The 27,497-nt window shown below is 35.5% G+C and overlaps 4 protein-coding genes across 5 annotated transcripts; 2 read left to right on the top strand and 2 right to left on the bottom strand.

Annotated features, from left to right (window-relative positions):
- Positions 1-439: 439 nt before the first annotated feature.
- On the top strand, positions 440-9,846 carry LOC106132120 (ESF1 homolog). The gene is made up of 8 exons (XM_013331448.1): positions 440-1,036; positions 7,005-7,131; positions 7,294-7,396; positions 7,580-7,697; positions 8,071-8,261; positions 8,477-8,678; positions 8,843-9,043; positions 9,126-9,846. Exons 1-8 carry the CDS (start codon positions 592-594, stop codon positions 9,809-9,811), a joined length of 2,073 nt encoding a protein of 690 aa, XP_013186902.1. The 5' UTR covers positions 440-591; the 3' UTR covers positions 9,812-9,846.
- Positions 9,847-10,254: 408 nt separating this feature from the next.
- LOC106132104 (DNA (cytosine-5)-methyltransferase PliMCI) lies at positions 10,255-21,776 on the bottom strand. Of its 2 annotated transcripts, none has more exons than XM_013331424.2 (8): positions 21,468-21,776; positions 18,731-18,830; positions 18,194-18,545; positions 16,616-16,829; positions 12,814-15,814; positions 12,427-12,607; positions 10,952-11,133; positions 10,255-10,395 (listed from the first exon to the last, which is right to left on the bottom strand). In XM_013331424.2, the coding sequence occupies exons 1-8, from the start codon at positions 21,614-21,616 to the stop codon at positions 10,288-10,290; spliced, it is 4,287 nt and encodes a 1,428-aa protein (XP_013186878.1). In that variant the 5' UTR covers positions 21,617-21,776; the 3' UTR covers positions 10,255-10,287. The 2 variants fall into 2 exon arrangements, with proteins under 2 accessions (XP_013186878.1, XP_060803321.1); XM_060947338.1 differs by lacking the exon at positions 21,468-21,776 and adding an exon at positions 19,906-19,995.
- A 168-nt stretch (positions 21,777-21,944) lies between these two features.
- Positions 21,945-25,684, top strand: LOC106132105 (serine--tRNA ligase, mitochondrial). Its single transcript, XM_013331428.2, has 4 exons — positions 21,945-22,904; positions 23,377-23,564; positions 23,709-23,876; positions 25,356-25,684. Exons 1-4 carry the CDS (start codon positions 22,293-22,295, stop codon positions 25,669-25,671), a joined length of 1,284 nt encoding a protein of 427 aa, XP_013186882.1. The 5' UTR covers positions 21,945-22,292; the 3' UTR covers positions 25,672-25,684.
- Positions 25,210-27,292, bottom strand: LOC106132106 (KRR1 small subunit processome component homolog). Its single transcript, XM_013331429.2, has one exon. The coding sequence runs from the start codon at positions 26,751-26,753 to the stop codon at positions 25,737-25,739; it is 1,017 nt and encodes a 338-aa protein (XP_013186883.1). The 5' UTR covers positions 26,754-27,292; the 3' UTR covers positions 25,210-25,736.
- Between the last annotated feature and the right edge of the window lie 205 nt (positions 27,293-27,497).

Below are 27,497 nucleotides of genomic sequence, written 5' to 3'. Positions count from 1 at the left end.
TATAGTCTATGTTTAAAAGGATGCAGTTGTTTAAATGTCACCCTGTATGTAATCAAGTTTGAAAAATGAAGTTTCAGCAACGAATAATGAATAAAATATCAACCGGTAACATACTGTTCATTGACTAATTCCAACTAGAGAATGTTTGATTAAATTAATCATCTAAACTGTTTTAAGAGCACAGAAAGAATGCACAGATGGCGTTAATGTAATATTATGGAGCTATGATAGTATTCTTTGGCAGTTCGCGTTCCGGGCTCAAAGCCAGAAGACAAAAACATAATTTCGGGGTGCATTTATTGGATGATTATAAAAATCGATTTTTAATCGATTATTAATGAAAAAAAAATCAAGTATAAAAATCGATTTTTACTTTAAAAAAATCGATTTTTAATCGATTTTTTCCATAATCGATTTTTTTTTCACATTCCTAGATCATAACCTTATTTATTAATATTTGTGATCATAACCTATCCAAGTTAGGTACCTAGGATTTCATGTGTTTATTTTACGAATTTTACTTTATTTAGTGAGATAATCAACAACGTAGTGGACTCTCATCAAAACAGAAAATAATATACAGCAACCAGAATGGGAGATATTCTTAAAGACTCACGATTTGCAAAATATCTCAACGATCCTCGATATAAACCGATTCCTAAGCATAAACGTAAAGTAAAAATCGATAAAAGATTCCAGTCTATGTTTAGTGGCGATAATTTTAAAGTGAAATATGCCGTTGATAAACGTGGACGCCCTGTAAACGAAACGTCAGTAGAAAATTTGAGAAAGTACTATGACTTGGAGGAATCTGATAATACCGACGACGAAACTGAGGAAACAGAGAAAGTACAGAAAATTAATGACGAAAGTGTCGAAACGTTTGGCCGTTTTGTGAGGCGACCTCCTAGTGAGGAACCCGAAGACGAGAAACCACATCCATCAACAGAAAATGATAAGCTGGTTCGGGGAAAATTAGATTACAAAATTAAACAGCGACTTCAAAATCTAGATATTGATTATGCACGAGGACAAGGTAATTACTTAATGTATTTTTACAGCTTTCTGTTGCATTTCACAATAATTTATAATTTTTGTTTCAAATCCTATAAATAACACTAGCAGCTCGCCATACCTTTGCCTCTAGTACATACATAACCTTTGACACCCGCAGATAATGTACCTCTAGGTTTGGATTAGAGATATACTAATTTGGCAGAGTAGTGGTTTAATTTAAATAACGGAGCAGGAGCGTGATCAGTTCATATTTCCGAAGGTTAGCTAATTTGGTTAAACTCTTGAAACGGGCCACCGCCGGAGGGGGCAGGGGGATGGGGGAGGGGTTAACACCCCCCTCCCGTGACCCCCCCTTGCCGGAAGCCTATAGTTATTTTTTACGAATTTTTAAAGTTTTCATATAAAAAGTGTGCTAAAGGTCATTAACCGCCAGATGGGCAAGGGAGGGGAAAGTCAGATGGGATGAAAGGGGTGAAGGTGAGTTAAACCTAACCTAATCTATACGTACTGTCTATTATACTTTTTTACTCAGTTTGAACGCTCTGCTCGCTTCGCTCGCTCTGCTTTGGTGGTTTACACCAACCTAACCTAACCTAACCAAATCGAGTTTGATTTGTGACTAATTTGTTTCTTTTCATTGCGCCCACACCCCCGTGCGGAGGGGCTGCGCCCCCCTGCACCCCCTGCTGTCCGTTTACCGACAGCTACTTTCCAAGTCAGTAGATAAGTTGACAGTAGCACATAACCAAAACGGCGGATTGCATTCTGTTCATTGTTAGTGTCATTTTTGTTTTTACTTTTAAGCAATTATTTAATACTAAATTAACACAGTTTACAATGACAAACCGAAAATATTGCGTTGTTTAGTGCAATTTTTAAGATTTTCAAAAATTCGTATAAAAAAAAGGGGGGGCTTCCGGCAAAAAAAAATACTTGGGGGGGGGTCATACAAACCCTCCCCCACCCTCCCCACCCCCTCCCCAACCTCTCTGGCGGTGGCCCGTTTTAAGAGTTGAGCCGCTAATTCTGCCCAACTAAGCGCAAAAGCGGTAACTCAAAGAAAGCGAGTTTTGAGATAATTGAAGTTATGTAAAAATAGTTATATATATACTTTATGTATAGTTTTTTTTATTTGTTAAATATTATTTATATATTATATAGGGTGTATTTGTTATCACATTAGTTAAATTATCAAAAATGTATAATAATGTACTTTATTCATGAGATACGGTTACACCGCTTAGTAAACTATAGAATTAAAATTGAGATACCGCTTTTTCGTTAGCTCTTCTCAAACATGTGTGTATACAAAAAGGAATGTATTTTCTATCGAATAAAATATGTATTATTTGAAAAAAAAAACAATTAAAGTATATATATAACGTTTTTTTATTATTAAAATTTGAAATTACATAAAAAAATATTTAAAAACAAACGGTTTTTGGAAGGAATTTTATTAGTCAAAAGTAGGGAGTTCTCTCCAAAAGGACATTCTATTTTGTGGTATTATATTTTGAAAAGATTTCAAAATATTTTCTTTTTTGTTTCTTGAAATTCCTTCCGGAGCAGTTTTCTTTTTTGGTGGAGGCAAGACATGACTTTTTAAAATTTTTTTTCCTATAATGCTAGCAGTAATTGCATTTTGATCGAATCCTGTTTTGTAGGTGATATCAAAACTGCCTCTTTTAACTTCAACTTCAACCATTTCGCTGACATATGGACGCGGTTTAATTCGAGACAGTGCATATTGTGTGGTATAATCATCCCAGTCATAAAAGTCTTGCATGTTCATCTCTTTAAGTTTTACATTTTTTCCTGCAGTGCTAACTGCCTGAGAAAAATCTGCGAAATCATAAATTTTGTTTTTCATGCGTTTTATGGACAGCTCTACCCTATGATGGAAACTATCAGCTGACATAAAGGTGTGGCCGGATTCAAAATATTTGATGACAATCTTGTCGGCGTTGATATCCTTAGAATTTATAATATAAACTAGCTGACCCGCGCAACTTCGTTTGCGTGTATCCCGCTACTTCGAGAAATACAGTCAACGCACCAACACATATTGGATACTAATTTTCAATTCACAATAACTTCTCTTTCTCTTAACCGCGTTTAAAATATTAAAATGTTTTTTGGTTTCTGTGACTCTTCTTTGATCGCCCCCCCCCCTATCAGTTTTTGGAAAAAATATTTAAGTAATGTACAGATTTCAGATTTTTTTTTGTCTTATATGGACGCTGCCCCCGCCGCCGCGGCCGGCCCGTACCGTGCCGCAATACTAATATCGTGATATCTCCTAAACTATATGTCTAAATAACACACTGTAAACTGCAAAAATAATCTAAATTAAATGCTCGTGATGATGAACTTACTTATTTTGATAAGGATATATGTATTATTGGTTATATCACCAGTTAAACATCACCCAACGAATTAAATGTTTTTTTAATACAGAAAAGTAGTTTTTGTGACTTAAATAAAAAAGCTGGATATATGTCTTCGCGGACTTTTTTGTAGAACTAATAAAGACCAATGTTTTTGCTATACATTGTTCTTACTTGTATCCAACGGTATAAGCGGCGCACGCACAAATGCAATCTTCAATTAGATTTTTTTTCTGACTTCTTGGACATAAATCGCTATAACTCAGCTAATATAGTTTCAATGTATTTCAATTATATATAAAAACCTGTCGGAGAAAATACTCTTTCTATTAGTGAAAACCGCATCAAAATCCGTTGCGTAGTTTTAAAGTTTTATGCATACGAAGGGACTACAGACAAAATGGGCGACTTTGTTTTATACTATGTAGTGATTAAGAAAGAAAAAAACGTCCAGTTTTTGTTCTGGGAGGAACAATTATCAACCCATAGTATGATATTTTTTTTATCCCGATGAAAAATAAAAAATTGATAGTATGCACTTATAATTTCGGCTTTGGAACGTCCAAACAACCCTTCATACCATAGTACAGGAAAAACACTCAAATCTTTTCGGCCTTGACCAGTTGGCACGAAACTTTCGTTGTAAACCACTATCCTATGAGTAAAAATAGCAGTTTTGAACATGTCTATCCTGGGCAGCATGATAACTTTTTGTAAATCAGCAGAATATACAACAGTATCAGTTTCATTTAGCTCACTGTCTAATTTATACTGCTCTCTGGACATGTATGCCCGTTTGTTATGACTTTTCCACTTCGTGCAACCTAGACAGTCTTCTTTAAGGTTTTCTTTGGTATGTGTATCATCGTGTAAACGGAACTCTTCACAGTCCTCACACTCTTCGTGGCCAAGCTTTACAAAAGAAATATTTAATTCTGCGACTACTTCTCGATATTTATCGTAAGATACTTTGCAAGACAGATTTTTTTCTAAAAAGTCTTTATGCATCGCACTGATTGTCAAATCACTGGGTAAGTATAAGCGATTGGGAGCGTGTTCACGCCTGTAATGAGATATACTCGGCTCAAAGCTCATTATATGTTCCTTAATAGGAGTAGATTCAATTTTATTGTGAGGAGTAGCTCCCAGTCTTTTGTCTACTGGTGGTGCAACCGTGTCGTTAGAATTGGCCAAAGCCGTATGTAAAGGTTTGTCATTAGATGATTTGTAGCCCAAAGTTGTCAAAAAGAAGGTTTTACATACTCCATACTTTGTACCGAGCACGTCCTTAAGTGAATAACTGTAGCTTTTTTTCTGTACTCCTCTGATTCAAATCTTGTTACTGTTCTTTGTTTCACAGATTTAGCTGAGGTGTGATGCAGCATATAAGCCTTCCTCTCTTTGTCATTCAAACTCCAGAAGCTCTCATTTATAATTTTTCGCTGCTCTTCCGATATATTTTGGATACACTGCTTTTTGCATGAAGCAGGACAGGGTGGTTTAACGTTATGTTTCTCTCTAATCTCACTTTTTTTCACTTCATTTCTGACTTTGAGAGGTTGGTCGTGTTTTTTTCTTTTCCTAATTGTACCGGCCTTAGTATAAGTTGTAAGATTATGTGTATTTCCATCAGCTATCTCGTTTTGTGTCAGATTCTCGGTGTCCCTAAGATTATCATTTGGTGTCACTTCGTGTCCTTGAGATGAATTCTCAACAGATTTTTCGTATTGAACACTTATCACATTTGAATTATTCCTAAGAGATTCAGAAGTGCAAATAGTATTATCGGAAGCAGTTATCAATATTTTTTCTGTATCATCTTGAAAAATACAGGATCTTTGTTGATCTTCAATAGTATCTGTGATCAAAGGTTCTGGATTACCGCAATTAAAAACATTGTGTATGTTGTGTGTATTAAAACAAAAGCCTGGCGATGATATGTCACTTAAATCATTATGTTCAATAATTGGCACAGTTGTCAATGTGATCAACGAGTTAGGGGATTTGTTGTTATTCCCGATTTCTGTGTTTTGATCATCCTGATGCATAGCGAAATAATCAACGTTTGATGTACACGGACCCGATAAAAAATGTGAATCTTCAAAGTCGAAACCATTTGAGGAAGGAAGAATCGGAGCTAGTAATTGATCAGCACTGTTGAATCTTGAAAATGCGGGATCATCATCTGAATCACTAGTAGGAAAAAAGTCGGGATCGATCGTTTTAATATTACGTTGTAATTGTTTGGATTCCTTAAACTTTTCCCTCAACGCCTTATTTTTTTGTGCTAAAAGCATCATCATTTTCGTATTTCTTTGCGACATGGTTTATCTGTAACAATATTTAATAAGTATAACTGAATTATTTTATTCATCAAAAACGTTTAGTTATCTTTAACAAACATAATACAAATTATATATTTGGGAAATAAATTAAAATATTGCACTTACGTAATGTAAAGTGCAAATCAACTTATTATCATCGGAACAACAATAACCGTATGGCTGGGAAAATATGATTAAAAATAATTTACTTTATGTTCTGGTAGATCAAGGTCAATTTTGCTAAGTACGAATGCGTACGAGGGCGCGCACGCCAACCGCAAGAAAGTTTAACACAAAATTTCTAATTTTGCAATGATTATGGTTACAAAATGCTAAAATAATATTTAATAGGACTTACCTGAATGTCAATGTATGAAGTGACCCCATTAAGCACCTTAATTTACAGTTTTTTTCTCAATTTTGCACAAATATCATGACCTCTTCACAACAAAAACAAACAAGTTATGACACGAATTTGCGAACGAATTTGCCAAGGGCAGGGATAAATCACTGTAAAATGTATTAGAAATTCGATCTTATCCAGTAAAACCATAAGGGCTAATTTAATTTTGCTATTGCAACCGTATCTCACTAATTCAAAACAGTTTGCGTATTATGCAAGCATTAAAATACTAAGCATTATAGCGGTAACTCATTACTGATTTTACTCATCCTACTTACCGCTTATCGGCTAAGCAAAAGTTGTGTATTTATTTAAGAATTTTAGCGATATTTAAATTTGCGGCTGGTTGCCTACGTAATATTAATATACCTCTAACACCCTTAGTGATATATGGTAAAACTGAGATAGAAAAATCTTTCTTAAGGTTTTTTCATACGTTTTGAACAAGATAGTGCTAAATGGCTTAGTCCAGTAGATGCGTATTTTTTAAAGCTATCCGATGGCATAAAAATCAATTTTACGATTTTTTTTGAGATACCGCTTTTGCGCTTAGCAGGGCAGAATTTGTCATTAACAAAGTTACAAACCTCTTTTTTAATATTATTAAGATTTTAATCTGACTTGATTCTTGAGACTTATTCTGTGTCACCAACTATAAATAATATTCTTTTCTCCTATATTAATTTTAATTTTTAATTGAAGCTTTATTGTTTTTTTAGATGAAATGACACCATACAACTCTGCTCCAAATGTGGGCCTCATAGTTTTTTTAAGTGTATGTGACATGCATACCAGCTTTTCCTTCAGCCACATTTGTCAATATTTTACAATCCAGTATTCTTTTTTATAAATCAGGTTGTTTATTTTATGTAGGAGTGCTTGTCTCTGGAAGTTCATCATCAGAGGAAGACAGTACAGATAACGAAGAAGATGGTGAGTTGGAGCATGAGTGGGGTGAGTTAGATGCAGATGCTGGCACTACAGAGGATTCTACTAAAAGGCAAGTACTTATTGTATCATTAGTTTAGAGAAAACAAAAAAAATACAGCTATAAAAAGGACATCTGTTAGAACAAGTAAGGAATAGTAGTTTGGGTAGTACAGAATGCAAAAAGTTCTGTTATAAGACTTTCTTTGATAATTTTCAATGCAATTGTTGACAGGATAGCAATCTGCAACATGGATTGGGACAACATTAAAGCTGTGGATCTTATGGTGCTTCTCAATTCTTTCATACCTCCTGGTGGAATTATACACAAGATTTCTGTGAGTAAAATAGTTAAACTCTGTCTATGTTTTACCTATACAATCTTGTCAAGTAAATATTATTTAGCCTAATGGGCAATTACCTATGTCATTTGTCCAAGGTTTCTAATATTTTAATTAAACAGGTAGCTAAAGTAATACAAATTTCTACATTGCTTCATGCCAAACAGTTTACTCTTTCAGATTTACCCCTCAGAATATGGTTTAAAAAGAATGCAGGAGGAGGAAGTGAGGGGGCCCATTGAGCTGACTGAGAAGCCTGATGAGATTGAACAATCAGGAGACGAGGGCCACGAGGAAGGTGACTATTCTTGAAAGTTATTTCTGAAAATAATATTATCTCTTGCTACTAGAAATCAATTGTGAACAATGTCAATAAAAAGAGTTTGGAAAAGAGGGTATTTTTTGTATTATATGTACATTTTAATATCAAATATGTAAGAAGTGGGAAGCTACTGTAGGTATATTTATTTCCTTAGAGTTGTCTAAACGAGTTTCCTGGACCTAAACCTTAAATTGCGCAAACTGCCCTGCCTGCCCTTTTCTGAATTAAACAAATAGTTTGTATATCAGTTACAATTTGTTCAGACTAGTAATTTATAAAATATCAGAATAATAATTTTAAGTTAAATGTTGGATTTCTGATAAAAATTTACTGTAAAAATATATTATAGGTTCAATATATCACATGGAGAAACTGCGTCGCTACCAACTTAACCGGCTGAAATACTTTTATGCTGTGGTGGAATGTGACAGTGTCGCCACAGCGGACAAATTATATAGTGAATGCGATGGCATGGAGTATGAGAGTAGCGCCACCAAACTCGATATGAGGTTTATACCCGATGATATCAAATTTGATCAGGTAAATAATATTATATTTGCAGAATAAATTAATCAGAAAGTTAAGTTTCCACAGATCTACATTATACCTTTAAGTAACCACTTATATGTGTAAAACACTAGGTACAATGTAGATCCATGAAGTCATGTTTTAAACCATTTTTAAATAAATAGTATAAAACTGGATCTTGCAGTGTGTACTTAATGTTGTATTCAAAATAACCTTCTTTCTTTAAGGTACCAAGAGAAGTGTGTACCAAATTGCCAGATCTTACAAAATACAAACCCAGATTATTCACAACAACAGCATTACAACACGCCAAAGTGGAGCTCACATGGGATGCGACAAACCCTAATCGAACTCAAGCGATCCGCAGCGCTTTAGATGGCAAAATTGATGACCTTGATCTGAAAGACTACTTGGCCTCCAGTAGTGAAGGTAGGCTTTTTTTAATTCAACTGTTCAGTTTTAAAAATCTGTCATTTCTAGCAGTTTTTTCTAAAGCAGACATTGCATTGTTGATTTATAAGTTTAAAATGGTGAAATGGCTGCCAACTGCTCTAAACTCAAAATTCAAATGTTCTAAACTATTTTGATTCCAGATGAAAATCCTGATGATGAAGACAGTGCTACCATTTTGGACAAAGATAGTGAAGATCCCATTCATAAATATAAGTCATTATTGGAAGAGATAGAAAGTAAAGAAGAGAACAAAAAGAATAAAGATATGGAACTTGAAATAACTTGGGGATTAGGAATAAAAGACAGAGCTGAGGAGTTAGTAAAGAAAAAATTAAATGAAGGTAATTTAATTTATTCGAACTATATTAATTAAAACCACGAAAATATTACAATTTTAAATTAAACTTGTGTTTCCTTTTTCAGAGGCCAAAGATTTGACTCCATTTGAAAAGTTGATGAAGAAGAGAAAAGAAAAGAAAAAGGAGAGAAAGTTGAAAATTAAGCAAGAAGAAGAACACGAAAACAAATTGGATGTGGGAAATAGTTCGTCTGATGAAGTTCCATCTGACATTGATTTGAATGATCCTTATTTTGCTGAAGAATTTAATAAACCTGAATTCAAAAAAGCCAAAAAGCTAAGCAAGAAGAGTAATGAGTCTGAAGATGGTGTAGAGGAAGAGAAGAGAAAAGCAGAATTGAAATTGCTTTTAGACGATGAAGATGACAATAAAGCTCACTTTAGTTTGAAAAAGATTCAAGAGGCAGAAAGTAGCACAAAGAAATCAAAGAGAAAAAAGATATTAAATGAAAAAATGAAAAAACAAAAGCAAGAACAAAAACAAGCATTACCAGATTTTGAAATTAATTTAAATGATAATAGGTTTTCTGCAATTTACAATTCACATCTTTATAATATTGATCCTACAAATCCTAATTTTAAAAAGACAAAGAATATGGAAAAACTTATAGAAGAGAAACTACGAAGACGACCAGTCGATACGCCAGTCGAAGAAGTACATGTTCAATCGAAAAAATCTAAGCAAGACGCGGAATTGAGTCTTTTGGTTAAGAACATTAAACGTAAAACAAAACATGACGTGAAAAAATGATACATAAAGGTGTAAATAAATTATATTCAATAACATTACCGATTATTTAGATTTTGAAAAACCAAAATATTTTTGGGTGAAATGTCCTTTCATAGAAGATCGTAGTATAAAAACTGTAGACACTGAAGAGTTTTAATATGTATCTGTACATTTCAAGTACGATTTGTAGAGACTTATTACATTCTTCATATAATTTTACTAGCTTTCCCCCGCGGCGCCTCATGCGTTTTTAGTACTACCCACATGTACGTGAAGAACATATAGTACTATTAACGCGTGAGGAGCGTAGTACAAAATATAACCAAAATTTCATGAAGATCGGTGTTTCAATGGTTTAACTGTGAAGAGGTAACAACTAACTTTGGCATTTATTATTATAGATAATTCATGTTTAACTTTCATTATTGGTTGCCAGGTTAAACGAAAAACGTGAAACATTTCATGTAATTATGATTTATTGTCAGAAAATCTTAAAACTAAACAGAAAATTCATGATTTTTGAAGTTTTCAATGCTCTGTGATAACGCCTTCTTTATTTCTCTTCCTAAGGCTGCTCCTAAGGGCGGAGGTACAGCATTACCAACCTGGAAGCAAGAACATATTGACAATGAAAAGCTACACCTAAAGTTAGAGATATTAGATTATAATATAGAGACTAAAGCTAGAGCTACCTTAATTTTTTCAATCGTCTGAATTTATGAAAAGTTTAAGGTCTATCGCTCATATACATATGTATAGAGCGTGACCAGAATATAATTTGTACGGTGTGTAAAACATAAATAATTTATCTTATATATGAAATATATAAAATATAGTAAGCAAGCAAATGAGCCCAAGTCGTCATTGGTCCGAAAAAGCCAATACTTTCGTCTTGAAGGCTATTATATACGATACTCGCTTTACTCACTCTAATGTTGTTGTCACGAGATAACCTAACAAACCTGTAAACTACAAACTATACGTTACAAATTGGTTCGTTAGATTATCATGTGAAAATAACATTTGCGAGCCACTCAAGTTTAGGACATACATACATATAGACTTCTAAATCCGTCTATCCTTGCGGAGAAGACAAAACCAACAGACTTGAAAAGACAGAAAGGCCACGTTCAGCAATCGCGTGTAAGCAGTGATAGTCACCTGTCGATGTTTGTCCTGCACGGAGCCCGCGAAGAGGTAGGAGTCGGGGAAGCCCTGCGAGCGCGCGCACTCGCGCACCGACACCACGCGCGGCTGCTCGGGGTGCAGCACGCGGCCCTGCTTGCCCATGGGCTCGGGGTCCGTCACCGTCGTGCTGAAGTAGCCGTCCCACGACAGCCGCCCTAGCCACACAGATACCACATAGTATAAAGTAAAGTCGCTTCCCGCGTCTGTATGTATGCTTATAACTTAAAAACTACACAACGGATTTGATGCGGTTTTTTAAATAGATTGTGATTCAGGAGGAAGGTTTATATGTATAATAACATGCTTAATATGTTAGAGAACCACTGATAATTTTCAGATTTCTAATATGAATAAGAATTCATATTAGAAATCTGAAAATTATAAAATTATCACCAAAAAATTTCACCAAAATGTGAATTATAACATTAAGATGGCCTTGTGGTTCCCAGTAGAAGATAGGCCTATAAACCTATCCATTAGTCCTGGGATTCCTCTTTTAGGCAATGGGCTAGCAACCTGTCACTATTTATAAAAATATAGATGTGACTATAATAATGAATTTAACAAAATGTAATACAACCCAACGTTATTATGAAGCCAGCCTTATTTAAAGCTTCTTTTAAACTTATAAACAAGTATTTTTATAATTATTTGATAAAAAATAATAATAAGAAAATAAACAATTTTTTTGCGCTTAGATTGTTTATTTGAGAAAATAAACAATTTTTTTGCGCTTAGATTGCAAACGCTGGCTGAACTCTACGAGATAGATCAAAATAATATACTAAATATTGTATACCTTAAAAAGGTCTACAAAAAAGTATGCGATGGTATATTATGTTTATCTCTTAGGGATAACCCATAAAAATCAATTTGTATCTTTTATTTTTTATCAATCCTTATATTATTAAGTACCTTTATATATATTTTGCATTTAACATGGAATAAGATTGCCCCTTACAGCATGTTATTTAAATGAATATTTTTGAGATATAACAGATTTAAAAAGTAAAGCCATCGCGGCGGCGCGTAATATATGTATAGCGACACCGAATAGTTTTTCATTATTTTTTATCAAATAATTATAAAAATACTTGTTTATAAGTTTAAAAGAAGCTTTAAATAAGGCTGGCTTCATAATAACGTTGGGTTGTATTACATTTTGTTAAATTCATTATTATAGTCACATCTATATTTTTATAAATAGTGACAGGTTGCTAGCCCATTGCCTAAAAGAGGAATCCCAGGACTAATGGATAGGTTTATAGGCCTATCTTCTACTGGGAACCACAAGGCCATCTTAATGTTATAATTCACATTTTGGTGAAATTTTTTGGTCTTTATAATAATAAGAATCTAAAAAAGGTCACTTTGGTAAGGATTCCAAAGATGTCAGCATTATTTCCTTGTTATATCGCAATGCTGATTTGTTGTCAAAGGAAGCTCACCGTAGAGGCCGGCCCAGTGGTTGTGTCTGTTGGCGGTGTGCGGCAGACACCAAGGTATGAGCGTGTTCTCCTGCTTGTCGTGAGGAGAGCAAGCGCCTCCCGCTGCGCACGCGCATACTCCGCGTTTAGCTCCGGTAGAAGAGCGCCCATTCTTCTTGTCCTCGTAGCGGTATTGTAACACCTGAAATACAGTGCAATGCAGTTACCCGCGTGCCATAGATCCATCCATCGGTCCAGAAGTATTTTTTAAATAAAAATACAATATTTTTCTTTTTATTCACTTACCTAGTGCTTATAGGATAGGTCCTAACCTAGCTAGCTCTTAAAAAACAAACACAGCTCCCGACGCAAGTCTTAAGGATTTGACGAAAATAAAAAAAAGCTTACCTTGCACTTAGTTCCATCTGAAAGGGTTACAGATATATTTGGCAAGTCTCTCCAATCCGATCCCGAAGTCGTAGGCACCCTGCTGATCCTGGCTTGTATGAGAGGGGCCATATTCTTGCAAATGTGATCGCGCAGTTTCGCGGTTTCATCTCTGCTCCTTATCAATCTCTGGAAATGACTCTCCGGCATCGAGCCATAGTCTATTTCAATTTTGTTGGCTCCATTGCAAATTCGTGGCAAATCGCTCATCGCGTCGCGTATGGTGCAAGTTCGTCTCGGCGCGGCCTCGTCCCACTGGATGTTGGTGGAGAAGCGCTTGCCGTCGATGGTGGCGGCCAGCGAGCAGGCGCGGCGGCTGAACACGTGCGTGGGCTCCGGGAACTGCGGCAGCCGGAACCCCGGCGCCGCCGCCAGTATGATCAGCCTTCGCCGCGTCTGCGGCACCCCGTAGTGGCCCGCTTGCAGTATGCCGAACGTGCACTGGTAACCCATATCCAGCAGTGCTCGCAGTGTTAACTTCAACACCATTCCCTTCTTGAAAGCGACGAAGTTCCTCACGTTCTCGAGGATGAAGTATTTCGGGCGGTAGAAGTCGCAGTAGGACAGGTAGGTGGCGACCAGCGAGTTCTTGAAGTTGGAGTACTCCCTGGAGTTGAACCGGTTCATGCCGGAGAAGCCCTGGCAGGGCGGGCCGCCGCACAGCAGCTCCACCTCGCCCGGGCGCGGCAGCCGCAGCCCGGCGCGGCTGTGCGTGGCGGCGTCCATGGCGGCCTTGAGCAGCGCGTTGCAGTCCTCGTCGAACACGGCGCAGCCCGCGTTGTTGAGCGCGAAGGCGCGCGCCGCCGCCGCCACGTGCTCCACGGCCCAGCGACTCGCGGCCGCGCCCGCCGCGTGCAGCCCGCGCGACAGCCCGCCGCAGCCCGCGAACACGTCCAGCGCGCGCAGCGGCCGCGGCGCCGCCGGCTGCGCGCTCTCCGCTCGCTTGCTGCTGGACTTCCCCTTTCCTTTGCCCTTATCTTTCCCTCTCTCGGCCCGCCCGACGGATGTCGCGGATTGCGGGACGTCGACGATCCGCCCGGATGATTTGTCGAAGGCCATCCTGAAGTAAAAGCGGTTTGGATCCGCCTCGAGCCACTCGTGGAGTGACAAATTTTGCGGTACGTTCTGTTCGTAGATCAACTGGCAGGGTCCGACGACGGCAGAGAACGATACCTCCCGTATTTCGTCGCTCCAGTAGACTACGTTGAGATCTTCGTGTTGGGGGAAGCGGCTGGAGGTGTTTTCAGGCCTGTACAGAACGTTGACCTTGAGGTAGATATCCTGCGGGACAATGAGCGGGCCCGCGCCGGCGGCGGTGACGGCCGCGATGTAGCCGACGCAGAAAGGCTCCCCGGTGTCGACATTCGACCCACGTAAGTTGTTATCACTTTTCCTATAATATTCTGGATATATGTCTTCATCAACTTGATCCAGTTTGAGTTTTTGACTCACATTACTATTGGATGTGTTCAAGCTGTTTTTAAGTTTAAAAGTTCCCGGTTTCAGGAATACGGCGCCACCTTTTTTATAATCATATTCTTGCCAAGTGACTGAGGTCCACTCTGTCCTGTTGGCCTCTGAAACTATATTTGATTTTTCCAACAGTTTACCAGATACTTTTGGAATGTTCTTTGCGTCCCTCTTAGTTTTGCGTTCGCATGATGGACAAAATCTATGTTTTCTTAATTCATTAGGACAAATTGGGTCCTCAGGTATATCTTCAAAACGGGCTGTAAATCTTTCATAGTATTTTTTGTAAAAGTATGTTTTACCGTCATCTTCAAACGTTTCGTCGATCACTTCTTTACCTCCGAGCTTGAACCAGTCTTGTGGCGTAACCTTCTTTTCAACATAAGCTTTTCTTAATATTGAAGAGAGAGGGGCGCCGTGACAACATCTGTCTCCCAAAAATACCTCTCGCGGGTCGCCAACTTCACCCAAAACTGTGTCTGATGATCTATAAAATACTTCTCCATGGAAATATCCTATTTGGGGATTAATATTTTCCTTCCACATATAAACTACTCTCGCGACTAGGGCTGGTATATTCGGTTGTGAAGTCTCTACCATAACATAATCTCCTATTAGGAGCTCAGACCCTTCGATTTCGACTTTCTCATAATAAACTTTAGAGGCATCAGCTTTGATCGGCTCTCCTATCCATTTAATTTTTCTATTATTGCCAGTCAGTTTGACTGGCACGGCCTCATCGATCTTGTCGTGATGTTTCTTCTCAACCATTTGCTGGTAATCATCGTCGTCTTCGGGTTCCGAGTCGTCAGCTTGCTCGACCGCCATATTTGGACAAAGTCTTCGCACACATGCTTTTTTAGTTCGCCCATGGCCACCAAACTTCGCCATAGCTCGACAAGCATTGCACTCCCCACAGTCAGGTAACTGGCAAGCTTCACAAACACCACATCTCCTTCTCCTCAGCACCAAGTCATGATTTGTTTTATCAAGCTGATTTGAAAAGAAGCTTTCAAATGTTTTTCTTACAAGAGGTGTTGTAGTTGCCTTCGTCCATGCTTTTTTATCAACCTTTTTATAATCTATTTTAGTTCTGAATTTTCGTTTGCCGAATTTTATGCCCATCAGTTTGATTAATTCCCTCATACAAGGTAAAGTTATCAATGGGTCGTCATCCTCGTCAGCCTCTAAACTAACAACTTGATCACAAACAAACTGTGCATGTTTATGTAGCATTTCTTCACTCATTTTTTTATCATCCAGTTCTGGGATACTAGCTTCTCGCAGCACTTCCAGCAGATCTTCATATGTTGGTTGCAGATAATGATACTCCTCTAAATATTCCACTACAACTTTGCTTAACCAGATCTTCTCATAAAGATTATTCATCAAAGGTGTATATTCCTCACTTGGCTTCAGTAAATTGTACTCTCCAAATTCAGATGAAAGTGTTATGCAATTTCTTTTCCCACCATCAAAACCGTGGATATACCTTAAATCAAAAACAATTCATATCTATTATTGATTATTATAAAGGGTGTCCCAAAATTAACGCAAGATTTGAATTTGCCGCCATTTGTGCAGTGAAGTGTTGGCAACCCTGAAAAAAAAGCAATTTGACAGCTAACAGTATAGGGTTATTAAAAATGGAGCGTTACTTGATAGAACAACGTGTCTTCATTATTAAGAATATTTCAAAAATTGTGAAAGCTTGGCGGCTGCAGTTCGAAAATTTCATACAAAATAAGGTCGGAATAGTGTTTGACTTAACTTTGTCAACTGTGAAGAGATTAATTAAAAAATTAATGCTTCCAGCCCAAAATCCACACCATACAGTCACGCGTTGTGGATGCATTTGTTTTTCGACAATCACATGTGGGTTCTCTGATCTTTTGTATGAAATTTTCGAAATGCAGCCGCCAAGCTTTCACTATTTTTGAAATATTCTTTAATAATGAAGACACGTTGTTCTATCGAGTTACGCTCCATTTTTAATAACCCTATACTGTTAGCTGTCAAATTGCTTTTTTTTTCAGGGTTGCCAACACTTTACTGCACAAATGGCGGCAAATTCAAATCTTGCGTTAATTTTGGGACACCCTATATTATATTGAAGGAAAACAAAAGTTTAAGTATGTTCAAATCAGTATCAGACAACAAAGGAGTCTGATACTTAGAACAATGCTATTCACATAATAAATCCAGATGATGGTCACAGAGAAATAGCTCAATGTTCCTGAACAGATTGTGGCATTTGGCAGTATATATTAAAAAAAAATACATTGGAAATTACCATTCAATAATAGGGCCCACATCTTTTACAGGCACAGATTCTTCGTCAATGTCTGAGGAATCAGAGCAGATAGACTTTAAGTAGCCAGACATGAAGATCCGAACATCACTTTCGATGAGCCCTCCATCAATAGGACACAAATGGCCTTGTTCATCAAATATGGAGAACCCCGTTATGTTCGTTTGTGGTCTTTCCATAACGTCTCCTTCATCACCTTAAAAATATGTATAAAGTTTACATACATAATTAAAATATACTATTAGATTAAAGCACCTTTATAGATATTCCATGCCTTTATGCCCATACCTTATGTCATGATCATACACAATACATTGATTGGTAATTCTCGAGATATAAAACAATATTGAAACCATGACCTGCCTCTAAAGGGCTCCCTCAACTGAAGATACAATGTAATTTATGATTTGGTACTGGGTGTGTGAAACCAGGTATTTTAAGTTTCCTTGGATAGCAAAATTTAAGGTTTCACCTGTCCCAGTATTACAGGGCATATTATGATATTGACTATCTAGAGCTCACTTCCCATATATTTAACTAGCTACGGATTGTGATAAAAGTTAGTTTTCGCTAAAATACAGGTAGACATTGATTCAAAGTCTATAGAGCTTTATTAAAATGTCGGAATCAGTATCAGTAATAGAGTAATAAACCGCAATAAAATAAAATCTTTTTTTTTTTAATTTTTCGTATGAGTAAAAACCCCAATTCGCAAAACAAATGTTTACGTTCACAAAACGTATTCAATGACCAAGTCTTATCGCTAGATCTATCGGTACCTACGCAGGTAGGTACCTAGGTACGCGCTGCTCTATGCCGAAACATGCCGCGTCGCCCCAACCCTTCCCGCCGAGCACTCTGCACGCCCCGCCCGCAGCCCCAGATAAGTAGTCGCTCACATGTCTATGCCTATCTAGTCTATGCTCATTTCCGGGGTATTTAAAGAAGCGTTTATTTTTGGTGTTAACTATGAAGAAAGATAATACATATAAGAGAACATGTATTTTTTATTTACCCTATGAGTACTTCCGTTAATAAAGCTACTGGATTCAAAGTCTATCTGTACTTATATGTCAACATACTTATAAATGTAATCGCTTTCAAAAACATGCATTTTATGATTTTGTTGTAATTTCGTTTTTATTGTCAATTGCCATGCCGTTTTCCTGCGTTCCTTTTCTAAATCTAAACTAATATTATATTTATGAAGCTGAAAAGTTTGTTTGTTTGAACGCGCTAATCTCAGGAACTACTGGTTTGAATTGAAAAATTCTTTTTGTGTTTAATAGACCATTCATTGAGAAGGCTTTAGGCTATTTATCATCACGCTGCAACTATTAGGAGCAAAGAAATAATGGAAAATGAAAAAAACGGGGGATATTATTCCTCCTTAAGGGCTTTAATGATGCCCAAAAAACTATTACACGCGGACGAACTCGCAGGCACAGCTACTAAATAAATAAATCTAGGACAAATTGCAATTGATATTTGGCAACCCCTGCTTCTTATGTGTCAAAGCATTATGTATCTGAGAACCTTTGAGCAGTATACCCAACTTACCAGCAGATAAAACAAGTTTTTCATTAGTCAAAGCTACAAACTCTTCCACAGCATCTTGAGGATGTCCTTGGTAATATATGATGTCAGAGTTATTCAAAAATTGACCACAAATCATGCATTTCTCCAAATCTGGTTGTTTATTCTTAATATTTACATTCTCATCCACAATATTATTATTGTGATTATTTGATATTTTGCCAACATTTTGTTCACAGTTATTTGTTTCCAAGCTGTTATGATTTTCTATTTCATGTGATCCATTTTTATCTAAATCAGATTTGCAAGCTGTATCATCTGATATAGTCTTCAAGTCATTTCCATTACTATCAACATCATCCGTTTTAAGTCGCTTCTGTGAAGTAATTTCAGCTTTAATTAGTGATGCTGTGTAAATAATCTAATTATTATTATACATATAATCTCTGCTTATAAAAATATTAAAAATTATGCACAGGGCAGGGAAATTTAGTTTTAACGGACATTTCTGAAACATTCACATATTATATAGTCAAATTCAAAAATAACTGCAGTACTTACTAAGAATCCATTACTTTTTTCATTTATTGGACTCCCACTTCTACTTCTCTTCTTAGACATAACTATAAGGTTTTCATCACATGTTGTCATCTTTGTAGACCTGGAATTAAAAAAATATACAATATAAATTTTACAAATAAATGCTTTGTGTAAATGGTTACTTTTCTTCCCCACCTATGGCTGTGACTTGTGACAAACATACCAACATATCACATCTATTAAAAAATATAACCAGGTGGCAACATCTCAGCTCTATGATTTATTCTATCCTGTGTTCTTGCTGTGCGATTGTTACATGAAAACAAAAGTTTTCATATTTAATTAATCACCATCTTTTAATTGATAAAACCCCCATAACTCTTCAGGTTTAAACATTAAAAGAGCAAGTAAGTAGTCTGAAAAAGACTCAAAAACCACAATTAGCTTGGTTTGATAGTTTAAATAGAACAATACCACAAAGGTCAAAAAAAAAAAAAAAAATCAGAAATATTTTTATTTTCTCTCAAATATCAAGTAGTAAATGCAATAGGTAAGAATATGAATATGAGAGACTGGTGTCTGAACTAGGCAGATGCCTGTATCTCAGAAAACCAGCCTCCCCCCCACTTGTGGTTAACATAAGTCATGATATCTCATGCACAATCTCATATGAAAACAAAAAGTATTTATTTAACTAAACTGGAGTAACTATATTATACATATATTGAGACAAATGTGTATATAAATAAACATTAGTATATCTACCTACATATATGTATTCCACATTAAAATACAAAAATACATAGATAAATAATTATCCCGAGAGGGAAATAAGCTGACATCGTGATTTAATTAACTACATTTAGCAAGTCTTCAGTTTGGTCATAGTTTAAGCCCTGTAAGTAATTTGAGACAATCTTAGGACAACTATATTTAAGTAGGCAGTACAAGTGAAATTGGCGATTTAATTTATTATATAAATATGGTCCCAGAAAACAGAAAAAGCGGTGTGAGAAAGCTGTATTAAAAGAGAGGGATGGAATAAAAGGAGGTCTTCGAACTGATCGGGATGGGACAGTAGTGACCTTGTGTTGTTTCATTATAGTATTTAGTATAAATAATTGTCTTACAGTAACCACTTGACATTCCTGATATAAAGTAAAAGTTGAGTACAGAAAGGGTTTGAATTTACACACCTTAAGAAGCGCTCTTTGGGCGTGCTCAAGACAGAGAACATGGGCTTTGGTTGCTCCACCCCACGAGGTAATGCCATAGACTAAAATAGACTGACACAGTGCCAAATAAACAGTTTTGATGAGGTGAGGTTCTGCAACATGTCGGAGTTTTTTAAACACGAATATCAGTTTACGTACTCTGCCAGCTGTGTTTTTCAGGTGTAATTGGTAGGAAATTCTGTTATCCAAGGTGATGCCCAGGTACTTAGTGTTTTTGGAACAGGTCAAAGTGGGACAGGAACAAGAATTGGAAAGATCAGTAGAATGGGAATGGGCAGTGAGAGAGAAAGGTATAGTAGGTGGAGTGTAAATGGAAAATGTTATATAGCAAGTTTTTTGCGTATTTAGGGTTAATAAGTGTATATATATAAACAAAAACAACTCAAGCTTATCTTAAAGTGGGATCTCTCTTGACCAACCCTAAAGCCCTAATTTCTGACAGAAACATATCTATCAGTATCAGTGAAAAATTATATCTATACTTATATTATAAAGCTAAAGAGTTTGTTTGTTTGATCATGCTAATCTCAAGAACTACTGGTTTGAATTAAAAAATATTTTTGTGTTGAATAGACCATTTTTTTAGGAAGGCTTTAAAACATCACGCTGCAACTATTAGGAGCGAAGAATTAATGGAAAATGTGTAAGTAAAACTGGGAAAGTTATTCATCCTTGAGGGCTTCCATTGCGTGCACTGCGAAAACAGTTCAAGAGACCAAAAATATATGTATGAAAGAATTATTCCTCTTGAAATAATCTAAAAAAATGTCCGCAACAGTATATGTCTTTCTTTTAAGATTCACTAGAACCGTTTTTATGGTAATCAAATTTGCCCGAAATTAATGCATTATTTGTTAAGACTTGTATCAACGTAATAATAATTTTGAATAAAAAAACAGAACGTCAAAACTAAGTTTGTAAAAAAATTCATTTATAACACCTTGTACAGCATATAACGGAGAACAACTACAACAGACTCTTCCACGCGTACGAAGTCGTGGGCAATAGCTAGTTGTAGCATATAATTTCGTACAAGGAGCAGAACTGACATGAATAAGAGGGATCATGACAGATAGACCTTAAATAATACATATATGAAATTAGGATTAGTCTATCAGGCTTTTTAAGACTTGGCTCTGTCTACCCCGCAAGGGAATAGACGTGATTATATGTATGTATGTCTAAACTTTGAAATTTTTTTTTTCAATCAAGTTATTTAAATCATTAAACTTAAATTGATTTTGACTATAAATATTAGACAATTAACTAATACTCGATTGTGACTCACGAGCGCTAACAGTTTACATTCAAACAAAAGAAATGAAATACGAGACCAAAAAAAAGATCATACCGCCAGGTATGTCAAGCCATTACGTATACCACACAACCTTATTTCAACCCAAAATATCCAACTAAGGTCATAATAATATTTATTGATACCGCGAATATCCTGCTTGTATTTGAATTATAGCAGCACCCACGAATAATTTAGTAATAAAAATGGTTTCCAAGGCCCAACTTACTTTTTAGTTAGAAATCCAGAATCTAAGCGAAGCTGTTCATCATCCTGCGATGGAGAAGCTGTCGTTCTTGTCGAATTACCACGGTGTGAAGGAACTAGACTATCATCATTTTTATCAACATTATCATTTCCATTTACATATAAAGACATAGTAATGAAAGTCACTTAATATCAAATCTTTAAATCAACATATAAATATTAATCAAAAGGATACATATTATAAATTCCTACCATCTAATGAAAGTTGAAAGAAAAGAAAATAAACTGACTGGCGGCCACAATGCACAGATGTTAATGTTGTTGATATTGGCGGGAAATTATGACATTAAAAGTTACCCAATTTGATTTGACATTGATTGACACAACATTACTGACATAAAGCCCTTCATTACCTTTACCTATAAATTTGTCTACTCTAATAGCTCTGATAGCTACGTATATGATGGGCTTATTTTTAAATACCGAATTTATTACTGCTTTTTGTATGTCAATAGCTGTCATTCATAATGTTCGAACTTCGATTCTGATCTTTCGAATTCGGTCAAAGCAAAGTTCGAAGTTAATGAAAGAACTTACTTATACTTACATAAAATTAACATCTGTTGAACTTAAATAATCTTCGGAAGGAATTAAAAGAAGAAGAAAGTTTATATAAGTAATAAAGTTCGCATCTGACATGTGTTTGTGTTGAATTAATTACTCTACTATTAGCGGCTTAGGACCCCTAAGACAGTATTAATATTGAACTCAAACTCTAATTATCAGCAAAAGTATTATCAATGTATTGATTGCTATCATCGTACTTGATATTATCTCAGCAGAAGTAATGATGTTTTCTAAAATTGGGAAAAGACTTAGGCAACCCACATTTTCCGGATTTCGTAATTCTGCGACTGGTTATTCGGAAGTTCCTGATCTTGACACGGGTTATTATTGCAATCCAGCAAATGTACAAGAAATAAAACAAAATATAAACCGTCGCAAAGGCATTGGAAATATAGAACGTGTTAACAATGTCTATAACCAACTAAAATTTATGCCGGAGACCAATAGTTCATATAAAGCATTAATGTATGAATTAGGGAAGTTACTTATGAGTTTACCTAACAAAACCCACCCATCAGTACAAATGTATGACGAAACTCCCAAGTTACTTCAGGAAATCAATGAAAGGAGAGATTTTGGTAAATATGCCCCATTGGAGTTCAGTGAAATAACAAGACGATTGAATTTAATGAGAACTGATAAGCTGGGCCATACATGTGGTCACAAAAGTTACTACTTTTTAGATGAGTTAGCTGAATTAGAAGAAACTCTGCTGAAGTATACAGTGTCATTTTTATTGAAAAATAATTTTAATTTAGTCTCTGTGCCTGACATCCTTCCCAGCAATATATTGGAAAGTTGTGGAATGTCAATAAATACTGATCGCACTCAGGTAAATAGTTTAATAATCAGTCAACAAATGTTCCTTCAAATATTTTCTTCATATTATTATATTAATGTTTGAAAATGTATCTCAACCAGTGGGCGCATCCCAATTCCAAGTCCTGATTCAGGAACTAATGTCTATATGACGTTAGTTCCTGAGTCATTGGTTTGTTTGTGCCATGGGTTTATTTTAACCATTTAGGTAGTACAAATTTGTTGATTTGTACATATGATTTCAAGCATAGTGTTAAACATTTCTTATAAGTACATTTCTTATAAGTGTCTACACTGTCTACCTATCAGTCATGAAAGGAATCTATTTTATTTCTATGCTTCATTTTTTAAATACACTTAAAAAAGTAATATTGGTATATAAATACACAAAAGTATTTGTTTACCTAGTTACTGATTGAATTTTGTAATCACTGCATATTCTTCCACAAGAAGGATGAAGTTATCAAAAAATCCCTTTGTTCTAGATATATTCTCTTGACCCCCATCACCATGGCCCTGATCTTTTCCTCTCTGGCACTGCTGAAATGTCATTGGCTGGCTTTTTAAAGAATTCCCTACACTCCAAAATGGATTTGCCACTGAAACTAGCAGCAGTAAGTAGGTGTTACCGTGCAGAGTCTTCCAGTGTTATAGAAGAGAGGGGCATTTACAGGTATGAACAAGGCAAAAGTTTACATTATGTTCCTGATAATCTGAAATTTTTCTCTACTCTTTTGCATCCTTAGTATAAGTTTACTTACTCAATGACGTCTCCTAATAAGACGAATAATTGTATTAAGTATGTTATACATTTCAGAGTCCACCAATTTACAAAGGTGGAAATGTTTGCTGTAACCACACCAGAACAGTCTGATGACATGTTGGAGTATTTGAGGAGTTTGCAACAAGATCTATTCACACCCCTTGGCTTTCACATGAAGGTCTTGGATATGCCACCGCATGAGCTGGGAGCCCCTGCTTACAGGTAACATTTTACATCTGCAGGTCAGTAAAAGAGTTCATGAGTTTCTGTCTTATGCCCATTACTCTTTCAACATATAGTGCTTTAAAATTGATTTTTAAATTTGATAGATAATAACAGCATATAACAACATGTATGATTAATGGGAAATCCACGTATAGTGCCCAGCATGAAAGTTCAGCTAAATTCTACTCTATGGATGCTGTGCAGAAGATTTTTTATATGAAAAATGGCTACTGCGCATCCTAGAAGTGTAAAATTTTAGGGTCTACTTATTTGCTAGGTGTTATATGTATGTAATTCTTGATTAATTTATATTATATTCCATATTTCATGCTATATAATCCAATATTTTATAAGTAACCAACTGTTTACCCGCCGCTACCCGGGAAATTGTTGTTTGAACATAGGTATATTTATTTTTTGGGATAAAAGATACCTGTATAGTGTCCTTCTCAGTGCCGTAGTTTATTTGATATCTCTTCATGCTTTTTCCACTCAACCAATATTGAATCTTTGCATGTACATAACTAGTTAGGAATTATTTAGGATTAACACGTAACATTTTAGGATTCAGTTAATACTGTAACAATTCAATACATAGCATGGCATACTTCGGAGCACAAAGTATTTATTTACTGTTCCCAAGGTAAATTTAATCACAATAATTTTTAATTATAAGCAGTTTTTACTAATCAAATATATCTTCCCTAAAAATCACAAGTCCACCTGTTAACACTTAAACTAATGTACATAACTCAGAAATGAGTCATTGATAGCTGCATAGACAGGGTAGGATTTGAATTTGTGCCTTTCCATGCACTGTTTGCTTATTTAACCTCAGTTAACAGTGCCATCTTTATTTTACATCTATAAATCCAATTAATGTTATGTAAACATCTATAATAAGCCTGTATTTTTGTAATACATTGTATGCATATAAAACCAACCGTGTGGACAGCGTGTCGCTAAAACAAGATTTCGGAAACTTTTTTTCCTGGATTACTTTAAAAAATATTGATACAATCCATTTAAATTATATTTTTTATATTGAAATTTCATATAAATCAATAACAATATTTTTTCTTGTCCACATTTTATTCTCAGTTTGGATAATTGTGAAGTTAACGTTATTGAAGCAAATGCTGCAGTGCAATTTGGTACCGCTCTTTCTGCACTGACATTTTGGAAGCAGCAGTAAACATTGATTTAAGTAATTTATTCGACCTCAACCAATGTTATGAAACCAAAAGATATGACAATTATAAAGTGATATTGAAATGTCCCATAAGAATAAATAAAAATTTTGAATTTGAATAATCAGTTTGAAATCTAATTTATTTAAAAACACTTTCGGATAATGTAGGTTTCTAATGTTTTTAGTTTATTTGTTACAAACATGCAAAAATATTTAGTGTGAATAATTTATCTACAGGAAAGTTTGAGTCTCTTTAATGCAAAATAAGAATCTTTTTTTTTCAGAAAGTATGACATTGAGGCTTGGATGCCAGGGCGCAATAGCTATGGTGAAATATCAAGTTGTAGCAATTGCACCGATTATCAGTCTAGACGACTTAATATTAAATACAAAGATGAAAATTCTATCAAATATGTGCACACACTAAATGGCACTGCTTGTGCAATACCAAGAATATTGATAGCACTTATTGAGACTCATCAAGATCCAAAAGGCAAAATATTTATACCACATATTCTGCAACCATTCATGAATGGGAAAACTTCCATTGGTAAAAATATAGCAGTGCCAGAATTGAAGTTATTAAAAAAATTAAAATAGATGATTTTAAGTATGTAAATTGTTTTATTTCCTTATGTGTATGTACAGGATAATCTGTTCATTTTTTAGGATTTAGTAATATAATTTGATTTTGAAATTTTTTTAATTTTAGCTTTGAACTGTTTTAAATCTACAATAGATTCAGAAAATGTTTCATCAGAAATCTTCTCATCGGGCGGTATGAAATCTTTCTCACGCTCTTCTCTACGGGCACATTTGACTTCAGCTTGTTTTTCTTCCTTTTCATGATGTCTTTTTGCTTTCTTCTGCTCATCTTTAAGGAAGTATTCTCCAGTGGCAAGCTCCTGATCAATTTTGCTCTCAGGTTGTGGTGGGGGAAAAGGTGTGTATGGCTTCTTCTTGATTTTCTTCTTGGGTTGTTTTCTTGGAACATTCTTACTCTTAAACTTGGGCAGAAATCTATCCCAGCTTTCATTTTTTAGTTTTGGATCTTTCATTAATTCATTCTTGATCATTAGACTCTTTATATTGTACATAGGGTGGATATTTTTCATAGTATCTTCTACAATGCGCCTCACTTGTACAAGGCCTTTATATGGACCCACAGCAGAAACAGTATTTCCTTGAACCAGAACATAGCATCCTGTCAACAGTTCTATTGACTTTAGGGTCACGCCATTCGGACCGATGAGACGCTGACGTCTTTTTAAAAATGTTTCTTTTTTTCTAACAAAGGAATTTATTTTAATAATATCACATCCAATTTCATCTTCCAAAACTCTTACAGCTTGCTCAAATGGAACGCTTCGTGATAACAATTTCATGAAATCTCTTGCTTTAATTATAATATAAGGATCCCACGTTTTTCTTGTGGTTTTTACAGTCAAACTTCCCTCAATGAGATCTAACTCTGCTACTATGTGATGTTCTTTAAGAATTTTTTGAACCAACGGCCAACATTCTTTTAGGTACTGCTCCCTATATTTCGGAAATAAGGTTGCGAACTTGCTTTCTTCTAGCAAACCATGAGGATTGTCTTCCGGAGTAAACTTGGGAATTTTCATGGACCATGCATTTTCCACAGGCCCTGAAGCAACTTGTTCGTCATCTGTATCTTGCATTGTTTAATGTTTCTTATTCAAAACACAAGTATTTAAAAATTATTTGCAAAAAGCTTTGATATAAAAACAAACGTGGTTCGATGCAGGCAGTTATGTATAATGTATATGGCTAGGCTACAATAATATATCTAACCTTTTACGCGATGACATTGACAGACAGCAAAAGCAGTAGATTACTTTTTTTAATTCGAGGACCAAGGTCATAGACTATTCTTCGACAGGAAATTCACGTCATATCAGTACTATTATTTATGTACTAATTTTCGGCGACATTTAAATAATTTTATAAAGGTAGATACTTACCGGTATAAATTTGCAATAGGTTCCTTATGGACGACTTGTAGAGTATCAATGTACTAGTAAAATCAAGTCGATGGCTTCCGTTTAGACTTGTTTTAAGTCTAAGATTGTTTTAGCGAGGACTTAAACGTCGTGCTAATTGTGCTGTATTTTTTTTTGCAAAATGTGTTTCATGGACTATTAATAATTTATAATGTGGATTATTAGTATAAATAAGTGTAGTAACTCGTTTGACAGCCTCTGTGGAGCAACGCAGCAATCTTATCCGTAAAAAAAAAAGAAACATGAAGTTAGAGTTACAATTACATATACGGATTTAGTTGTTCTAAAAAGTTCCAAGAAAGGGCGAAATAAAGCACCCACAGTTATTAGTTATTACACGACCATTAGTCGCTCAATTATCAAACCATACTAATATTATCTATAATGCGAAAGTGAGTTTTT

Source organism: Amyelois transitella, chromosome 13 (assembly GCF_032362555.1).
Source record: "Amyelois transitella isolate CPQ chromosome 13, ilAmyTran1.1, whole genome shotgun sequence".
Taxonomy (NCBI): domain Eukaryota; kingdom Metazoa; phylum Arthropoda; class Insecta; order Lepidoptera; family Pyralidae; genus Amyelois; species Amyelois transitella.
The sequence above is the reverse complement of the archived record's forward strand: the minus strand, read 5'-3'. Positions and strand labels throughout refer to the sequence as shown.